This window comes from Leucoraja erinacea, chromosome 12 (genome assembly GCF_028641065.1).
Source record: "Leucoraja erinacea ecotype New England chromosome 12, Leri_hhj_1, whole genome shotgun sequence".
Lineage (NCBI taxonomy): Eukaryota > Metazoa > Chordata > Chondrichthyes > Rajiformes > Rajidae > Leucoraja > Leucoraja erinaceus.
The window spans coordinates 38,877,648-38,898,695 of NC_073388.1; the positions used below are offsets into that span (position 1 = coordinate 38,877,648).

Sequence of the window (21,048 nt, forward strand, 5' to 3'; positions counted from 1 at the left end):
AACGTGTTTCTGACATCCACACGTAAAAATACTGTCCTCCCAATAAATCCCAAGACAAAATGAGAATTATAAGATGCATGACAAAACAAATCGCCGACCATTCAGGCCAGGATCATTCACCAAAACTACAGCGACTCATTCGCCGTACATCCACTTTATTTAAGAAGTCACTTCAGAAACGCCGTTGGTGTCTCGCTGCAGTTTGAGAGATAGTATTTTCAAATCTGGGATGGTTATGAAATATAGACAACCTAATGGAAAAACCAGCGGCTGGGATTGCAATTATTAGTTGTTAAATCCTCAAATTACTCAAACTTCAGATCACCTTTAAACGGCCATTCCGTGTCCATGCTATTTTTTTTTTAAATGAAAGAGATTTAAAGATTTTAAATGAAGCCGACTAACCTACACGGTCCACCCTCCGCCTTCACCCCAGTACTTGTAGAGTTAGAGGTTTACGTATTTCACGGGGGGGGGGGGGGGGGGGGGAAAACTTTTCAGCTGCCTCTGAGCGAGGCAAAGCTCGCCCTACACCGCTCTACAAGAGAGGGAAAAAAAATTCTGGCCTCACAATTAATTCACTCTTCAATCGCGGCTAGGCGAACGAGTTTGCCCACACTTGCAGAAGAAGCACCTGCTCCTGAGCGCGGCTAGCAAAGAGTTGCAATCTCCAGAGAATAAACCACACAATTTCCAACCCAATCTGGGGCAATAAATCTAGACCGATGAGCAGTCGGCCGAGGGCAATCGAGCCGACTATAGTACATTTCTGCGCAGGTAACCCCAAAACTGCAAACGACACCTTCCTCTCCTTGCTTTAAGCGTGGTGGGTACAGTTTATTTAAAAAAAAAACTATCTTCAAAGAAAGTGGACTGGAAGATGAAAAGTTTCCTTCGTTAAAAAAAAAACTTCAGGGGTTAATAAGAGTCCTTAATATCATCCGACACCAATCTCAAAACTCAGTATAAATCCTGTATTAATGTCACGAGATTGTCTTCATTTTTACACGTTACAAGTGGTCAGAAACTATAGGCAACCTGTTCTCTGCGCAGTTTACTGTGGTCACTTGTGGCGGACAGCGATGGTTAACCAATGCCGCGGGCAAGTGTATGTTCGGGCTTTACATGTAAAATCATCAGATTTCTCTCTCTCTCGTGGTTCAAATAACACCGACAGCTGAGGAAAATTGGAGACTGTAACCGGGCGTTTTAAGAGGCAGAATACCCAGGCAAAAAGGAGGGGAAGAAAAGCACAGGGGGAAAATCACTGCTAACCAGTGTCCGGGGTTTATAGATTTAAAAAATAAAATAAAATCCCACGAGGACGGTGCGCTCTTTATAAAACGCTCCCTCTCTTAAATCACCCAGCTCGATCTCTGGGGAATAGTGTTCACAACACTCACAAATATTCTCCCAGAAAGTGTTAAATTACGCCAATAAAAGCCCGGCTCGTGAAACACTTGTTGGACTCGGTTTTGCCCCAGTGTCGCGGCTAGGTTTGTTTGGAAGGGTGTGGGCAATGCATTAAAAACTGTGCCTTCCTAGTCACACCGCCAGCTGTAACTCGGGTCTAATCAGGGACAACCTGCCTATCTCATCAAAATTATCGTGCAATCCGCTCGAACCTTTTATTGATCGCAGCCCAAGTAACGAGGGAAACTTTAAGCGATTTTTGGAGATTGTTAGTGCTCATTATCAGCTAGTTACGGAGTGTGAGAATCGCCCGATCAAACGCAAACAAATCTCCCATTGTGACTTCTCCAAAAAAACAAAACAGGTTCTTTGGCAAACACGTTTCAAAGGGGAATGTTTTAGAGGCCCGTAGTACTACACCTGAAGAAATAGCACCAATTCAATTATAACTCCAGCCCTCGAGCAATTCAAGTTATAACCAGGAAACATTTAATGCGTTTCAAAAGATCCCTCTAGATTAATATAAACAGTTAATCGTGGCAAAGACTCACCGACAGTCCTACTTTGAATAGGAACCGCAAAACATCTGGGTCGTGTGATTTTTGTAAAAATTTATTCATCCTCATTTCAGGACCAGGAGCCAGAGTTTAAAAACACAAGAAGCCTTATTAGTAAACTAGTATATCTGCTTGTTCAATATAATTACTCAACCAATATGGTAGAACGCTCCACCCATAAATTCACAAATCCAGAGACAAGGTCGGAGGGTCCAGATAGAGGTTTAAAATGTTCACAAGCATCAAGTAGTGTAAACAAAAAGATACTATAAATTAAAACTTGCGTTGCGGCCCCGCAGTCGTTCAAAAAGCTAAAAACGAAGGGAGTGGGGAAGGGGAAGGCGAGGAGGTTAAAACACAAACCCTACAAGATATAATTCTGAAACCAAGGTCTGGTGTCACATTATTGAACAGTTATTTACATGTACACAAATTAGACAATTCCAAAAAAAGTTTCCTCTGGATGTTACAGTTAATATTTGAAGCCATTGAAAGTTTCGGGAAGGCCTCTTCTTTTTCACATAAAACTTGGCATCTAAAAAGGGAGCCTCGTTCATGCAGAACAGATGATTGTCCCAACTGGCGCGAAAAGTGATCAACTTCAGCATTTAGAAACCAATGTTGTTGTTGTTGATGATTTTTAACAAGTTATACGGTGCGGAGATCATCTCCAAGGTCTCGCTCACACACACACACACACACACACAAATTCAGTTTGATGGGCAAGCGTGATCAAATTATTTGCTCTCTCCTTTTAATTTTGCTCGAATGCCAAAAGTTAGTGGAGATGGCGATTTGTTCTGGTGGTTTAATTGCTGTTAGATATGAGTTAGAGGAACTGTTCCATTGACCCCTGTGCCCGCTATCGCCGCACTCTGATAGTGCTGGTGGACACTGTGAAGTCTGCTGTTCTGGGAAGAAGGGTCGCCTTCTCCTCCGGGTGGGAGATACATGCTGATCATATCACGCAGGTCGCCCAGGCAAGCCCCCCGGGAGTGGGACGTTAGCGGCGGAGGTGTGGTGGGTTCAGTCTTCACCATGGAGCTCATGGAACCGAGGGCCATGCCCGGGGTACTTTGTTGACCGTAGACTGGGGACATACTGTAGGTGGTCGCCGCGTTCATGTAACTCTGAGCGGTAGACATCATGGGACTGTACTGAAGACTCGCCATCTCGTAGCGATGCATCTGCTGTAACTGCGGACTGCTGATGCCCGGGTGTTGCGAGTATGTCAACTGGTCTTGCATCAGTGGGTAAGTCCCGTTGGCCCAACTGTTCATGTGGGGGTAACTGTCTATTCTCTGACTCACCCCCACGCCGCTGTTGATCGGGACAGAACCCGGGCTCAGGATACCGCTGGGCAGAGAGTACTTGTCTTTCTTCATCAGGGTTTTGGTTTTGCGCCTGGGCCGGTATTTGTAATCCGGGTGTTCCTTCATGTGTAAAGCTCGCAGGCGTTTCGCCTCGTCGATGAACGGCCGCTTCTCCGAGTCCGACAGAAGTTTCCAGTCCGCACCAAGCCTCTTGCTGATCTCGGAGTTGTGCATTTTAGGGTTTTCTTGGGCCATTTTCCGGCGTTGGCCCCGCGACCAGACCATGAAAGCGTTCATGGGTCTCTTCACCCGGTCCGGGTTGTTGTTGCCGCTCTTGCCCGTGTTTCCCGGCGCCGAGTTGCCGACTGTCCCCGCGTTGGACTGGGGCCCAGCCGGCTTCAGCTCGGCTTCCATCATCCCATACATTCAGCCCAACAAGCTAGAAGCGGAAAAGGTAACAAAAAAAAACAGGAAGCACACAAACAATCCCCGAGGCAACTCCACCAACGCAAAAGGCACAGCGTTCACGCAAACTGCCGCGAACTCTTCTGCCAAACTTGTCCTGCCGTTCGGAGTCAATAGTTACTTATCCATGTGATGCAGATTGACGGCGTATAAATGAGATGCTGACAACCAATCGCGGCTCACTAAGGGACAGGTCTTGATGGATTGCTAGTTAACATGGAGGGCACCATCTCACTGGGTGCAAAGAAAAAAGAGGTGCGATTTTAAGACCCAGTGCAGCAGCCCCGAATGAAGGCGAATCGCTGTTCGTACAATCAGATATTACATTAAAGCAGCAGCCTCAACATTCGAGAGAGGCGCTGCAGCTCTTCCTGCAGTTTGCCAATAATTTTTAAAAGTGCGTACGGATTTCAGAACGGGGTTTTAAAAAAAAGATAAATATATATTTAAAAGACATATGAGCAGTGACATGGATTGAACGGTTTAGATATATATGGGTAGTGGTGGGACCGGCAGGTGGGACAGATGTTGATGGGGCAACTTGGTCAGCACGGGCAAATTGGGTCGAAGGGACTGTTTCCGTGCAGCATAACTTTATTAAATATATGGCATAGTCGAACAGCATGGAAACAGATCCTTCGATTTCACGTGTCCATGCCAACCAAGATGCCACACACACACACACACACACACACACACACACACACACACACACATATATATATATATATATATATATATTTCTATATACATACATACACACATACATGTGCATACATAAATATATCTTGTAATATATATATCATTTTTGAAAATACATTTAGTTCAGATTCTGTACGTGGCCAACTGTTTTGATGTGTTTTGAAATTAGTGTCAGAGCGCTCATTTCTTTTCTGATTCAAATTATTAATTTTTAATCAGATGCCTTATTTAGACGATAGAATATTCAATTCGTCTTCTTAATTAAATGCCGGTAATTTTAATTTTGCCACTGACCTAACACCCCAGACTGTGGATGCTGGGTGTGAGCTGTGAGTGCAGGTTTTGGTGCAGTGTTGTGGCTGGCTTCCTGGTCCTTGGGGGGGAGGATATGGGTGGTTGGATTGGGGCGGGGGGGGGGGGGGGGGGGGGGGGGGGGGGGGGGGGGAGGATATGGGGGTTGGAATATGGGGGGTTTTGGGGGGGGGGGGGGGGGGGGGGTTATGGGGGGTGTTATGGGGGAAATGGGGAGAGAGGGAAGATATGGAGAGGAGGGATAGGGGGGTATGGGGGGAGGGGATGTGGGGAAGGAGGGTGGATTTGGGGAGGGAGGGGGATATGGGGAGGAGGGGGGGTATGAGCAGGGGTTATGGTGAGGGGGTATGAGGAGGGGGCTATGATGAGGGGCATATGAGGGGGGGGGGTTATGGGGAGGGGGAATTTATAAGCAGATCCACCACGTGCCAATCAACTCTCTGCGGGTTAGTTTCTCCATTGAAGATTGTTTGGGAGCCTTGGCAACGGCATCACTGCTGGAGGGAGCCCGACCGACCCAGAGAGAGGGCCGGCTGAGGGCGAAGCCGGAGCCCGCCGAGAGCCCAGCGCTGCGGGAAGGCCGTGAACCTGCTGACATGCCGGAACCTCCTCCTCATGTACAAAAAAAATCTGGCCAATTAAAAATGCACCAAACCAACATTCAGTTCACCCCGTCCAACTGATGCACGACCAATGCACCTATTAGCAAATAATTGTTCAATGTATAATTATAAACACAACTTTCATACAACTTTTACAAGTAAAAAATGAAAACATTTCTAAACTCCTACATTCCACCCGGTTGAAGTATAGAAATAGATCATTCAGGAGAGTCACGACCCGAAACGTCACCTATTCCTTTTCTCCAGAGATGCTTCCTGAACCGCTGAGATACTCCACAATTTTGTGTCTATTTTTGGTATAAACCAGCACCTGTAGTTCTTTGTTTCTACATGTAGTATAGAAATATATTGGGACGACTTGTCGTTTAAGTTTGGAATTACTTAACAAAGTGCATGAATAGACATTTATCTTAAATTATTGCTCGTTGAAGGGGTGTATAATCCTCGAGGAGAGCACGCAATCGAGTTGCTCGCGGTCTTTGGAAGTTAGTTATTTCCGCAACCGGCGAGAGATTAAAAGCAGCACAGGGAAGTTTGCAAAACGAGTGTTTACCGCGGCGGGCGGGATGGGACGTGTCCGGGTATATGATGAATAGCAGCTGTGACTGTCGCCGGGTAACTAGCTGCCAGCACCACGCTGCACAATCTAAAGAACGTAAATCAGAGCAGCTACAAATAGTTTGTCGACCATGACGCAGGAGACCGCCATTCGGCCCGTCGCGGTCGTTCCAGTCGAGAATTAATGTACAGTGCTGAGATGAATGCTACCGCACAGTATACGCATCAAGGCACTCTCCAGACGTTGTCTAACTGATAAAAAAACTTTATGCACCGATCTATGGCTAATTAATGAATCATGCAGGGCGGAAACAGGCCCTTCGGCCCCTTTCGTAAATGCAGACCAAGATGCCTATTTCAATTGTGCTGTTATTGTCATATGTGCAAAGTGCAAACCCACAGTGACATTATTTTCTTACCGACAGTCCAGTAAAGTATTCCCATATCTAAGCGCATCACCGATTAGCAAATTGTACGTAAGTAGTCGACTCTGTGTACTCTATCCCATAACTCTCTTCTAAACCTTTGCCTACGTGGGCCAATTAAAAACGCCAAAAAAAGTCTTAACACATTTGTTTTTGCAAATCAAGGGATATGGGGAAAAAGCAGGAACGGGGTACTGATTTTAGATGATCAGCCATGATCATATTGAATGGCGGTGCGGGCTCGAAGGGCCGAATGGCCTACTCCCGCATCTATTTTTCTATAATTCTACTTAGAGCGTTGTTTCGTTTTGTAGCCCTCTACCGCGCCGGTTTTGTGTAAAGCATCACCGATTTCCCCTGCTTGGGTTTAGCTCGAACTAATCAGGTTATGAAGGGGTCACGTATCTCCTTAAACTGCCTCGGTTGGAACTGTCCCTGAGCGAGTCTCTGCCGCCGCCTGCTGTTACCCCAGTCTCTGTAGCGTAGGTTAAAAACGCCGCGTTACACAAGAGATGCAGAGGCCACCTCCCGGCGCGACACCGAAAAATACTAATTACCCGACCCTCAGACAATTTATGAAAACAAAAGTGAGCAATATGAAAAACAGCACCGGGTATTTGAAGGGATGATGAATAGAGTTATACCAGCGGCGCTTTCGTTACGGTTACACCATAACTCGACTGCCGATAACCCGTGCAAGGAGTGGACGATACCTTGCAGTATTTGATAGCGATGTTTTGCCCCGACTCCGCGACACGGATTATCGCCCCAAAACAAGAGAGAACGAATTCCCGTACATGTTTATTACACTTAAAATTGAGCCATCAATCGAGTATCACCGCAGTGTGACAGGAACAAGACTGGACTAAATCGGTCTGAACTACAAATATTCATCCCGCTTTCCACCATAAATGTCACATTGAACGGACCTGTTGCAGACACTATTTTCCACCAGTGAGACTCCGCTCGGCCGCGCCCGCGAACCCCAACACAGGCGCAGGATGCGATTATTTTATTACATGCAATGCCATCGCCGAAACATCCCTATCTTGATAAAGTTGCCATTTAGAGCCATTATATTCCACTTTCCAAGAATAACATATCCCTTTAATCACAGGCTCAGGCTATGAACATGCCAGTGGCCGACAATGACCATGAGACTAATGACAATTAAATTGAAAGTTCGTGTGCAATCTCCCGTCAGTTGAATTAAACCAGTTTAAAAAAGCGACTTGTGTGATTTATTTTCCACTTTACCTTTTCCTCTAATTTTACAATCAAGTCTGGCTCATGAAATTGCCGGACATCTCATTCCACGGTTGACACTAATAACCGTTAATACATATCTAGAGAGGAAATCTCAATGTTTACCTTCAATTAATAAAAACTGTCACTAGTCGTTGTTACATCTTGCCACAAGCTTTTTTTTACATTTGGAAAGCCTGTTTTCCCAAGAATGACCACACGTTTTGGTGTTAGTACGGCGAGTATCTTAGGTCCTCAAATGCAGGACACGCAATACTTTACATGTAAAAAGGTATCTCGTCCCCTGGAAGAGAGACAGAGGTCGCATTGTGTTACTGCCGCAGCTCCCTTGTTCCCGATAGGGAACATATAAAGTAGTAAATAAGATAAAATACTCGTGTCCTGTTACTGCTAATCTCTCCCAGTCTTACCATGTAGGTTCCAGTGAGACAGAGAGACACTCTGCCCGACTTCGACCGTGGATAACATTGTCCTTTTTTACTGCGCCTCTCCGTCTTCCGAGAGGACCATTTCCTGGGCCCATTGAAGAGGAGCGGCTTCCTCTACTACTGCCGTATTGTATCATCGTGATTTAGAAAAATCCCCATCAACCAGGCTCTGTTCAACTGCCCCCAACATCATCGCGAAACACCCGGAACAGCTCCGTTCTCAAACCACTAATTTATCGTCAAGGATTCGTAAATTCCACGCTGTATCTTTAAATTCCATCCAACTGCTCAGTAGCCCTTTAACGTTTAGGGATTCTTAAAATTATGTTGTCTGGCCGAAGGGGGGAGGGGGGGAGGGGGGGGGGGGGGGGGGGGGGGGGGGGGGGGGGGAGAATAGAGTTGTCTCAAAATTTCAAGTAAATTAAACTTAGTGGCGTCTTATTTTGTTCTTGCTGATAATTACAAATTTAAGAGAGAGCGAGTCAGTGTGTTTAGGATCCAATTCTAATCGAAGAGAAGTTTAGATGCAAGATTTCCTTGGCGGGTTAGTCAATTGAGAATGGACAAACGAATCCATTCTCAACTCGCACCGGCCCCACGCTATTCCCCGATCCGACAATTCACAGAGACAGTATGTTCAGATCTAACAATATGAACACCATGTAATCTCTTTATTAAAACGAAGTAGGGAAGCATTAAACTGGAGGTTGTAAAGGTTTTTTTCACCGCTCGCAATTAACAACAGCGAGAGAAGAGACCACCAGCGTCGGTGTAAAAACTCTGCACTCTTACAAAAAGACATTTCACAATTGCCGATTCTAAAACTATTCACACTCGGAGCACAGCGTGGACTTGACACTCCGCTCTCCAGATCTGCTTAGAATTTCGCTTGTGGGACAATTGAATGTTTCAACATCGGACGGGGAAGAGATGGGCGTTCATTTGACGTTCAGTTCGCGGTGGGATGAAACTCTCTCCTCCACCACTCCTCATTTAACAATCTCAGCAGCGCAGCTCAAGTAGACTTGTGCTAGTCTCCCACCTGTTCGCAAATGAAAATCTACCAGATTGGTGTGCGATTTAACATAATAAACGGATAAAAAAATATAACATCACCGATTGTTTTGCAAAGGAAACCATTGATCCAAAAATACCAATCACAAAATAAAATGAGCGCTGCTCCCTCATTGAATGATATGTTGACCAAGTTTAGGTTTCCAAACTTTACTCTTTATCGTTTCGTTTATCAAAGTGAATTAGCCAAATGATTTCACTTGTTTTGAGTAACTATTCCACCTGATTGTGTGAGAATGAACATTGATATACCTTAGACGTAAATGAGAAGATTGATAATTTCATGAACTTCCTATTAAAAGTTGAAACCTTGTTCTTATGTTGATTTACGCAAAATTCACAGATATGGCCAGAACACAAATTGGAAATTTAAAATATTAAATCCATAAGAGAAGGATTGAAAGTAATGGGTGAACGATATTAACCCTTCATAAAGCACAATATGACCCCCGGCAGCATCTACACGTACAGAACACCACCCATCGACTCTCAACTCAACCTTATAGTTTCATAATAATAATACATTTTATTTATGGGCGCCTTTCAAGAGTCTCAAGGACACCTTACAAAAATTTAGCAGGTAGAGGAAAAACATGTAAGGGGAATTAAATAAATAGTAGAGACATGACTAGTACACAAAGTAAAGACATAATTCAATTCAAAAAACACAATATGAGGCAATTAATGCACAGATGAAAAGGGAGGGGGACGTGGGGCTAAGGATAGGCAGAGGTGAAGAGATGGGTCTTGAGGCGGGACTGGAAGATGGTGAGGGACACGGAATTGCGGATCAGACATCAGAGGTAAACTCAGAAATCCAGAACGAAGTGTCAATAATTAAGTCGTTCGCGTTTTACAATTACCATTGCAAAATAAAACCATAGACTGCAACCTGGAATAGTAATTAAACCACAGCCAACTGTTAGTTTGGGTTAGTTAGTCGAGTTTCTTTGAACCGCACTTTGTTTTGGTAGAAGATGCTGTGATGGGTTTACATTGAAATCTAACTCATTTTGAAATTCGTTTGTAATGATATTTAACTTATAAAATATATGGCAGCTTTATTTGATATACCACTGTGCATATCCCACACCATGCCATGTAAAACTGGTAAGGATTGAAACAACGCGGACAAATCCATTCACTTAATAAACTTTCAAACTTCAAGTATTTCGATTTTAATAAAGTGTCATAGATCAGATGAACACCAAGCGTATGCTTGCATTGGGAATCTGTTATAAGCGTTGCCATACGGTGAATAATACGAGACGTTTATTTGCTAATACTAATGCGGTTTGAAACAAATTGTTACGAAACGTTTTATTTTTTTAAAGTAGCGAACTGCTATCACGATTTGGGTTGGAATATGTTCAAGGAAGGGCTTGCCTCCAATATCGCTCTATAATATTCAAAGCCTCTCATCCAAATTCACTTGTACTGTTTAAACACTGTGGAGATCGGGACACGTCGGTGAAATAAAACAACCCAAGGTTCGTGAGGGGTTAAACCAGCGTTAACATTCAATAAGTTTCCGTCCCGGCCGCAGTTCAAATCGCCTGCAAATTTTCTAACCGTATTGTCCATGGATAATCTGCATTTGCAGAGTGTGATCCTATCGAGGGGCGAGCAAATATTTAAACGGGAACCCGAGCCCTTACCTCACGGTGCACCTGGACACCAGCTTTGTCCATTCATTTTCCGTTTATAATTCTGCCTTATTTGCTGCAGTGTGAATCATACTGCTATCCGGCGGGGTGGGGGCAGGTAAACGAGGGCAGAAGTCCACAGTACGCTTTTGATCGGCAGCGAACATACACGCGTTAATGTATTATCTATCAGGCTTAACAGAGGGTATCTTTTAATTAGAAGAGGACATTTATTGCATCCCTGGGACCCGGGAGTAGATTTCCTCCCCGAACGCTGATGTACTTGATTTGTTTAAACGAGAGCATTGATGTGCTAGAATTTTTTTTTTTATCTGCCTCCTCTTCATTAACTTAGGTTACACAAGAGGCTCCCTCCACATAATATAACCGTGTATTAAATGCGCTGTATTACAATAACAAGGCTTAATACGAATCTTGCCTATTACAACAAGTAGTCCACCATTATTCTTTTATAAGCGACTCAGATACATAATTGCAGTAATCCACAAGACTAATTAGGTGCAAATAAACTATTCATTACGGCCAAATTAAAATAAAGCATGTGCCACGCTCTTATGAAAGCGGTGCTATTAGCAAGGCGACATCTATGTGCAAGTGTTATTAAAAGGCAGGCTCAGGGAAAAAAACAAAGCCCAGGGAAAACAAACAGGCCGGTATAATTATGTTGCACGTCTTTCGTTTGGGATATATAATTAACATAGATGCTGGATTAATTGACATTATTCTCGGTGAAAAATCCCCCCCCCCCCCCCCCCCCCCCCCCCCCCCCCCCCCCCCCCCCCCCCCCCCCCCCCCCCCCCCCCCCCCCCCACACACACACACACACACACATCATCCTGAAATGAAATTGCAGCTGGCTGTAAATAATAGTCAGGTCGGAGCGTGAAGAAAGCTTGGCGGAGAAGTGCAGGTTTGGAGAGAATGAATAGTCATCACGACCCTTTCAGCGCGATAGGCCCTTATGATCAGAAATAAATTAGCTTCACCTCAGACAATAACGCGCGATCAGAAGAAAATAGGATGGCCCACGCTCTTAACAACGTCTTTTTAATCTAACTCCTGCTTTTTCAATTACATCTGTTCATTTCAGTAGAGGTAGCAGAAATATGGTTTCTGCAGTCTCCCGCCAACCCCTCACCGTCTGCCCCAGCGCCGCTAAAAACCGTGAGTAGCACTGGGACCAGTCCCGGCAACAGCGCTTCCCAATTGCCTCAACACTCCTCGGAGGGCAGGTGGCTGAGGGATGGTCTTTGAGTCATACAACGTGGAAACAGGCCCATCGGCCCAAATTGCCCACACCGTCAAACATAGAAAAATAAAAAATAGGTGCAGGACTAGGACGTTCGGCCCTTCGAGCCAGCACCGCCATTCAATATGATCGTGGCTGATCATCCAAAATCAGTACCCCGTTCCGGCTTTCCCCCCATATCCCTTGATTCCCTTCGCCCTGGGAGCTAAATCTAACTCTCTCTTGAAAACATCCAGTGAATTGGCCTCCACTGCTTTCTGTGACAGAAAATTCCACAGATTGACAACTCTATGGGTGAAAATGTTTTCCTCACCTCAGTCCCCAATGACCTACCCCTTATTCTTAAACTGTGACCCCTGGCTCTGGACTCCCCCAACATTGGGAACATTTTTCCTGTATCTACCCTGTCCAATACTCCTAGAATTTTATATGTTTTTACAAAATCCCCTCTCTTCCTTCTAAATTCCAGCAAATACAAGCCCAGTCGACCAATTCTTTCATCATATGTCAGTTCCGCTATCCCGGGAATTTACCTGGCGAACCTACGCTGCACTCCCTCAATAGCATAGAAACATCGAAACATAGAAATTAGGTGCAGGAGTAGGCCATTCGGCCCTTCGAGCCTGCACCGCCATTCAACATGATCATGGCTGATCATCCAACTCAGTATCTCGTATCTGCCTTCTCTCCATACCCTCTGATCCCCTTAGCCACAAGGGCCACATCTAACTCCCGCTTAAATATAGCCAATGAACTGGCCTCAACTACCCTCTGTGGCAGAGAGTTCCACAGATTCACCACTCTCTGTGTGAAAAAAAGTTCTTCTCATCTCGGTTTTAAAGGATTTCCCGAACCTAAGCGCTTGCACTTCCCTAACTCGGGAACAATAGCATCTAGCCTGTCCAACCCCTTAAGAATTTTGTCCTCTATAATTCCCCTCTCAATCTTCTAAATCTAGAGAGCATAGCAATAATGTTCTTCCCAAGGTGACCAAAATTGCACATCACCAGGTGCGGTATCACCAGGGCACAACGGCAGTAGGACCTCTTTGCTCCTAAACGCGAATCCTCCCGCAACTAAGGCCAACATGCCCTAGCTTTCTTCACTGCCTGCTGTACCCGCATGCTTACTTTCTGTGACTGATGCGCAAGCACACCCAGGTCTCGTTACACGTCCCCTTCTCTTAATCTGACACCATTCAGATAATAATCTGCCTTCCTGTTCCTGCCACCAAAGTGGATAACCTCACATGTATCCACATTATACTGCATCTGCCATGCTTCTGCCCACTCACCCAACCTATCCAAGTCACCCTGCAGCCTCATAGTATCCTCCTCGCAGCACACTGCCACCCAGCTTTATGTCATATGCAAATTTAGAGTTGTTGCATTTGATTTGCACATCTAAATCGTTGATATATATTGTAAATAACTGGGGTCCCAGCACCAGGCCTTGTGGCACCCCACTAGTCACTGCCTGCCATTCTGAAAATTCTCTGCCTCAGAGGGCGGTGGAGGCCGGTTCTCTTGATACTTTCAAGAGAGAGCTAGATAGGTCTCTTAAAGATAGGGGATATGGGGAGAAGGCAGGAACGGGGTCCTGATTGGGGATGATCAGCCATGATCACATTGAATGGTGGTGTTGGCTCGGAGGGCAGAATGGCCTACTCTTGCGCCTATTGTCTATTGTCTATTGTCCCGTTAATTCCTACCCTTTGCTTCCTGTTTGCCAACCAGTTCTCTATCCATGTCAATACCCCACCCCCAATACCAGGTGCCCTAATTTTGCACACTAATCTCTTGTGTGGGACCTTGTCAAAGGTTTTTTGAAAGTCCAGATACACCACATCCACTGGCTCTTCCTTAGTCATTCTATTTGTTACATCCTCAAAAAATTCCAACAGATTAGTCAAGCATGATTTCCCCTTCATAAATCCCTGCTGACCTTGACTGATCCCATCACTGCTTTCCAAATGCACTGCTATAACATCTTTGATAATCCACTCCAGTATCTTCCCCACAACCGATGTAAAGCTAACTGGTCTATAATTCCCCGTTTTCTCTCCCCCTCCTTTCTTAAAAGGTAGAGTTACCCTCCAGTCCACAGAACTGATCCAGAGTCGAGAGAACATTGGAAAATGATCACCAATGTCCCACCTTCACCAATCCCACCTGCCTGCGTTTGGCCCACATCATTCTATACCTATCCTATTCACGTACCTGTCTAATGGAGAGGCGGAATAGGTGGGATAGATTTAATAAAGTATTTTACCCAGAACAAGGGAATCAAAAACAGAGGACATGTAGTAGGTGCAAGGGGAGAGGAGAAATATTTACCAGGGAAATGAGGGACAACATTCTCACAAAGACGATGGTGGCTAAAAGGAATGAGCTGCCAGAGAAGGCAGTTGAGACAGGTACGATCACAGCATTTAAAAGACGTTTGGACGGGTACCTGGATAGGTAACGTTTAGATCAGCATGGGCCAAACCTGTGATTACCGCAGATGGGGCATCTTGGTCAGCAGGGGAAAGTTGGGCCGAAGGACCTGTTTCCGAGATCTACGACTCTATTTCAGTCGAACCATTGGTGAGATAATTTCGAGTTTAATTTACTTCGGGCGACTTGTTCATTGAAAGCTTTAAGGCGAGAGACGCAAAGCTTAAAAGTGATGAGCCAACTTTTTTTACAGAGAGGGTGGTGTGTGTCTGGAACGGGCTGCTGGAGGTAGTGATGGAGGCCGATATAATAGTGGTGTTGAAGAGGCTTTTAGATAGGCACGTGGATATGTAGGAATGGGGGAATGTGGATCACGTGCAGGCAGAGGACATCAGTTTAAGTTGGAAACACAAGGAACTGCAGATGCTGCTTTTCCAAAAAAAACGGCACAAAATGCTGGAGTAACTCAGCGGGACGGGCAGCATCTCCGGAGAGAAGGAATGGGTGCGGTTTCGGGCCGAGAATGGTCGAGAAGTCTGAAGAAGGGTCTCGACCCGTCACCCATTCCTTCTCTCCAGAGATGCTGCCTGTCCCACTGAGTTACTCCAGCATTTTGGGTCAGTCAACGTCTCTGGAGAACGAGGATGGGCCACGTTTGGTGTCGGGACCCTTCTTCAGACTTGGTGATCTTTACAAATACCTTCCCCCTACTATAATCAGTGTGAAGAATGGTCTCGCTCGATCCGTCGCCCATACATGTTCTCCGGCGATGCTGCTAGATCCGCTGTTTATGTTTTTCTTTCAGTTTGATTTGGCTTAATGATCTGCACAGACATCGTGGATCGAATTGCCTGTTCCTATACTGTTCTCTATTCAATAAAACGCGCAGACACACATGGCTCTGAAGACAGAGGATAGTACACATATCAAATAAATGCAATGTATACATACAATATCCAATGCAAATACAGAAAGAATGGGACAAAATTGATTAGCTGTATGTTGGAAATAGGAAGAACAAAGGTCATCCACCTATAACGTTTATTCAAAGGTAAATGTGGCTTTATACCCTGACCACGCTATCATTTTGTGGCTACCACCGGGAAGAGGGCACAGGAGCCTTGGCTGTGACTATTCCGAACAGTGACACAAAGAACTGCAGATGCAGGAATCTTGAGCAAAACACAAAGTGTTGGCGGAATTCAGCGAGTCAGGCAGCATTCATTTGGAGTTGGGACCTTTCAGAATTATAGGAGGGAAGAGAAAGGGTCCGGTCAAAGCCTATTATCAAGTGATAGGTGGATAGATACAAAGTGTAAACTCAACGGTTCAGGCAGCATCTCTGGAGAAAAGGGATGGGTGACGTTTCGGGTCGAGACCCTTCTTCAGATTGTCTGAAGAAGATGGGTCTGATGAAGGGTCCCAACCCGAAACGTCACCCATCCCTTTTCTCCAGATATGCTGCCTGACCCGCTGAGTTCCTCCAGCACTTTGTGTCTATCTTTGGCAGATACAAGCATCTGCAGTTCATTGTTTTTTACAAGTGATAGGCGGATACAGTTAGGGGGGTGGGGGTGGTGGGGGCGTTGGCAAATGGATGGACAAAGCGAGAGATCAAAAGGAGACAGAAAGTTCAAGAACAACTTCCTCTCAGCCACCACCCACTTGAACGCCTCACTTCACCATCACAGCAACCATGCTCTTCTCTGGACCCTGTCATCGTTTGCACTACGGACTTGGGTTTTGCACTAAAATACTCCGGTTATATAGTGTTACAATTATTGTATTATTGATATTCTTAAGGATAAAGGGGAAATCCTTTAAAACCGAGATGAGAAGAACTTTTTTCACACAGAGAGTGGTGAATCTCTGGAACTCTCTGCCACAGAGGGTAGTTGAGGCCAGTTCATTGGCTATATTTAAGAGGGAGTTAGATGTGGCCCTTGTGGCTAAGGGGATCAGGGGGTATGGAGAGAAGGCAGGTACGGGATACTGAGTTGGATGATCAGCCATGATCATATTGAATGGTGGTGCAGGCTCGTGGCCTACTCCTGCACCTAATTTCTATGTTTCTATGATTGTTATGTATACATCTCTGTGTTGCTGAGTTTACGGAACTGTTAAGCTGCAGCGTGCGAATTTCCTCTTTCCCTGACCAATTACATATTCTCTCTACCTTTCAAAATATCACAGAATATGGAAATCTAGAGACGGGGAGAAAAAGAATACTCGGAAATATTTCACGGGCTGGCGTTTTGTAACGGGTGGTCTTTGATCTTGGGTTAAGGCGAGTTTTAATGAACAGTCTGTGCCAGTGTGTGCTTTGACCTGTCAGGTGGGCCAGTTATAGGTCTCTCCCTCGGCGGTGGGGCGAGTCGGGGGCAGGACGCAAACAGGAACAGGGGTCACTGATCGAAAGTATCTCCTTATTAATAGGTCTCCGGACCGGAAACGTCGCCTATCCATGTTCTCCAAAGATGCTGCTTCACCGGCTGAGTTACTCCAGCACTTTATGCCTTTTTTTTGTGAACCAGCATCTGTAATTCCCTGTGTCTACTCCTCCAATATTCACTGCTTGAAGAAAATGTAGGGAGTTAGTTGACTAGTCCTGGTGCTAATAAATAGGTGTCAATCTCGCTGGATTTCGGGTTATCAACTCCCTCAGGAACCACGAATTATTCGGGTTACTTCCTATAACAGAGCAGCAGTCCGCGAGTTTTGTTCACAGTGAGAACCTAATTTTAATTTTATGGTCAATTTCAATCCGACAAGCAAGCAAATATAATTCTCCGCTGTGTGGGTTGTTGTAAATCAGTCCGTTTGAAACGTCAGTGTTTGGGATTAGAGGAATGTGAGAATTCGATATCGAGGACGCCAAGACTGGCGTTTTGCATCGTAACTGCCTTTCAGTGCATTTGTGAACAACTATACATTCTAAGACAAGTGGTTTTTGCAGATTTTTAAACAGAAATATATACCAGACTATCTCGGTCCGAAAAGGGGTCGAGAGATGCTGCCTGTCCTGCTGAGTTACTCCAGCATTTTGTGTCTACCTGCTGGAGGAACTCAGCGGGTCACAGCAAGCATCAGTGGAGGGAATGATCATGCCCATTTCTGTCTCCTTTTCATCTCTGGCTTTGTCCATCCATTTGCTTTCGGGTCGGGACCCTCTTTCTCAAGATTCCAGCACCCTGTGTCTCCTTAATTCAATGAGGCTGTTTATCATTTTTTTTTAAAATGTTGGGAAAATGGGAATTACAACTGGATCTGGGGGTCATTGTTCATCAGTCACTGAAAGTAAGCACGCAGGCACAACAGGCAGTGAAGAAAGCGAATGGCATGGTGGCCTTCATAACAAGAGGAGTATAGGAGCAAAGATATCCTGCTGCAGTTGTGCAGGGCCCTAGTGAGACCACGCCTGGAGTATTGTGTGCAGTTTCAGTCTCCAAACATGAGGAATGACATTTTTGCTATTGAGTGAGTGCAGAGTAGTTTCACGAGGTTAATTCCCGGGATGGCGGGACTGTCATATGTTGATAGAATGGAGCTGGGCTTGTATACTCTGGAATTTACTTGAGAGGATATCTTAGTGAAACATATAAGATTTTTAAGGGTTTGGACATGCTAGAGGCAGGAAACATGTTCCCAACGTTGGGGGAGTCAGTGGCCATAGTTTAAGAATAAGGGGTAAGCCATTTAAACCTTTTTCACACAGAGAATTGTGAGTGTGTGGTATTCTTTTCCTCAGAGGGTGGTGGAGGCTGGTTCTCTGGATGCTTTGAAGAGAGAGTTAGATGGAGCTCTTGGGGATAGCAGAGTTAAGGGATATGGAGAGAAGGCAGGAATGGGGTACTGATTGTGGATGATCAGCCATGATCACATTGAATGGCGGTGCTGGCTCGAAGGACAGAATAGCCTACTCCTGCACCTATTGACTATTGTTCATCAAGTTATATAATTATTTTAATCTACTTTTTAATGTGAAGAAAGGTCCAGACCCCAAACATCACCAGGTTATTCCTTCCAAAGATGCTGCCTGACTTGCTGAGTTTCTTCAAGTTCAAGTTCAAGTGTTCAAGTGAGTTTATTGTCATGTGTCCCTTTATAGGACAATGAAATTCTTGCTTTGCTTAAGCACACAGAAAATAGTAGGCATTTACTACAAAACAGATAAATGTGTCCATATACCATGATATAAATATATACACACATGAATAAATAAACTGGTAAAGTGCAAATAGCAGAAAGTGGTTATTAATAATCATAGTTTTGGCCGAGCCAGGTTTAATAGCCTGATGGCTGTGGGGAAGTGCTATTCCTGAACCTGGTTGTTGCAGTCTTCAGGCTCCTGTACCTTCTACCTGAGATGAGTGTGTGGCCAGGATGGTATGGGTCTTTGATGATACTGCCAGCCTTTTTGAGGCAGCGACTGCGATAAATCCCCTCGATGGAAGGAAGATCAGAGCCAATGATGGACTGGGCAGTGTTTACTACTTTTAGTAGTCTTTTCCTCTCCAGGGCGCTCAAATTGTCGAACCAAGCCACGATGCAGCCGGTCAGTATGCTCTTTGAACCTGTAGAAGTTAGAGAGACTGCTTGACAAAATCCGTAATCTTCTCAGAAGTAGAGGCGATGATGAGCTTTTGATAATTGCGTTAGTGTTCTCACAGGAAAGATCTTCAGAGATGTGCACGCCCAGGAATTTGAAGTCTTAACCCTTGCAACTCTCGACCCGTTGATATAACGGGACTATGGGTCCCCCTCCTACTCCTTCCAAAGTCCACAATCAGTTCCTTGGTTTTGCTGGTGTTGAGGGCCAGGTTATTGCGCTGGCACCATATAGACAGTTGCTCGATCTCTCTTCTATATTCTGACTCATCCCCATCAGTGATACGCCCCACAACAGTGGTGTCATCAGCGAACTTGATGAGGGAGTTTGCACTGTGGTTCGCTACGCAGTCATGGGTATAGAGTGAGTACAGCAGGGGGCTGTGCACGCAGCCTTGAGGTGCTCCCGTGCTGATTGTTATCGAGGCTGACACATTTCCACCAAAACGAACAGACTGTGGTCTGTGGATGAGGAAGTCGAGGATCCAGTTGCAGAGGGATGCACAGAGACCCAGTTCTGCGAGTTTGGTAACCAGTTTGGAGGGGATGATTGTGTTAAATGCCGAGCTGAATTCAATGAATAACAGCCTGACATATGAGTTTTTGTTGTCCAAGTGGTCCAGTGTGGAGTGGAAGGCCAGCGAGATCGCATCCACCGTTGATCTGTTGTGGCGGTAAGTGAACTGCAGTGGGTCCAGGTTTTTGTCGAGGTAGGAGTTGAGTTGCTCCTTGATCAACCTCTCAAAGCACTTAATCACCACCGGCGTTAGTGCCACTGGTCGATAGTCATTGAGGCATGTCACCTTACTCTTCTTGGGCACCAGTATAATTGATGCCCTTTTAAAGCAGGTGGGGACCTCAGACCTCAGAAGTGAGAGATTGAAAATGTCCGTAAAAACTCCTGCCAGTTGGTCCGCACAGGTTTTTAAGAACACGACCGGGTATACCATCAGGTCCAGGTGCTTTTCGGGGGTTCACCCCTTTGAAGGATTTCCTGACATCGGCCTCTGTGACTGAGACTGAAATGCCATCACAGCGAATGGGGGATCGGGAAGGCACATCAGTATTCTCCCTGTCAAAGCGTGCGTAAAACGCATTGAGCTCGTCAGGGAGTGATGTTTTACCGACATTCGAGCTGCCTCCTGGTTTCGCCTTGTAGGAGGTGATTGCATTCAGGCCCCGCCACAGCTGCCGAACATCTGTCTCATCCTCCAGTTTGGAGCAGAAGTCCCTTTTGGCCTTTTTGATGGCCTTACCAAGGTCGTATCTGGTCTTCATGTAGGCCACTGTATCATTGGAGGTGAATGCCCTGTGTCTGGACTTCAGGAGACTGTGGATCTCAAAGTTCATCCAAGGTTTCTGATTGGGAAACACTCGGAAGGTTTTTGTAGGGATGCAGTCCTCCACACATTTCTTTATGAAGTCTGTAACGACTGTGGCATATCCGTTCAAGTCCGTTGCCGAGTCCTTGAACATTGCCCAGTCTACAGACTCCAAACAGTCCTGGAGTTGTTCTTCTGCACTTAGTTTTGCTGATAAAATTCAATATAATTCCAATGTGATAGATTTTTGCTTTTAAATAATTTCCCCATTAGATTTTATTATCATTTATTGCTTGTGTTCGAGTTTAAATCTTTAAAATATCATCTCATCTACCCTCTTCCTCTATTAATTCCTCCCATTATACAATCTCACAGATGAGGCCCTCACTTGTGTCTTCTCGGTACCCTGCAGCTCCAACCATGCTCCCCTTCCTCCTGGTCACAGAGACAGAGTCCCCCTAGTCCTTACCTTCCACCCCATCAGCTGTCGCATACAACACATAATCCTCCAAAATTTCTGCCACCTCCAAAGGGATCCCATCACTAGCCACATTCTGCCATCTCCACCCCTTTCGCCCTTCCGCAGAGACCGTTCCCTCTGCAATTCTCTGGTTAACATGCCTTCCCA

At 45.4% G+C, this 21,048-nt stretch overlaps 1 protein-coding gene across 9 annotated transcripts in view; it reads right to left on the reverse strand.

Moving 5' to 3' along the window:
• LOC129702280 (transcription factor Sox-3-like) overlaps positions 1-21,048 on the reverse strand; it is a 94,862-nt gene that overhangs the window by 31,961 nt on the left and 41,853 nt on the right. For 3 of the 9 annotated variants that reach the window (XM_055643989.1, XM_055643987.1, XM_055643986.1), the window contains exon 1: positions 1,965-3,924. The exons of 3 other annotated variants lie outside the window; for them this stretch is intronic. In XM_055643989.1, the coding sequence (XP_055499964.1) occupies positions 2,789-3,709 (921 nt within the window). In that variant the 5' untranslated portion in view covers positions 3,710-3,924 and the 3' untranslated portion in view covers positions 1,965-2,788. 3 more of the 9 variants (XR_008724357.1, XR_008724361.1, XR_008724358.1) reach the window with 3 other exon arrangements.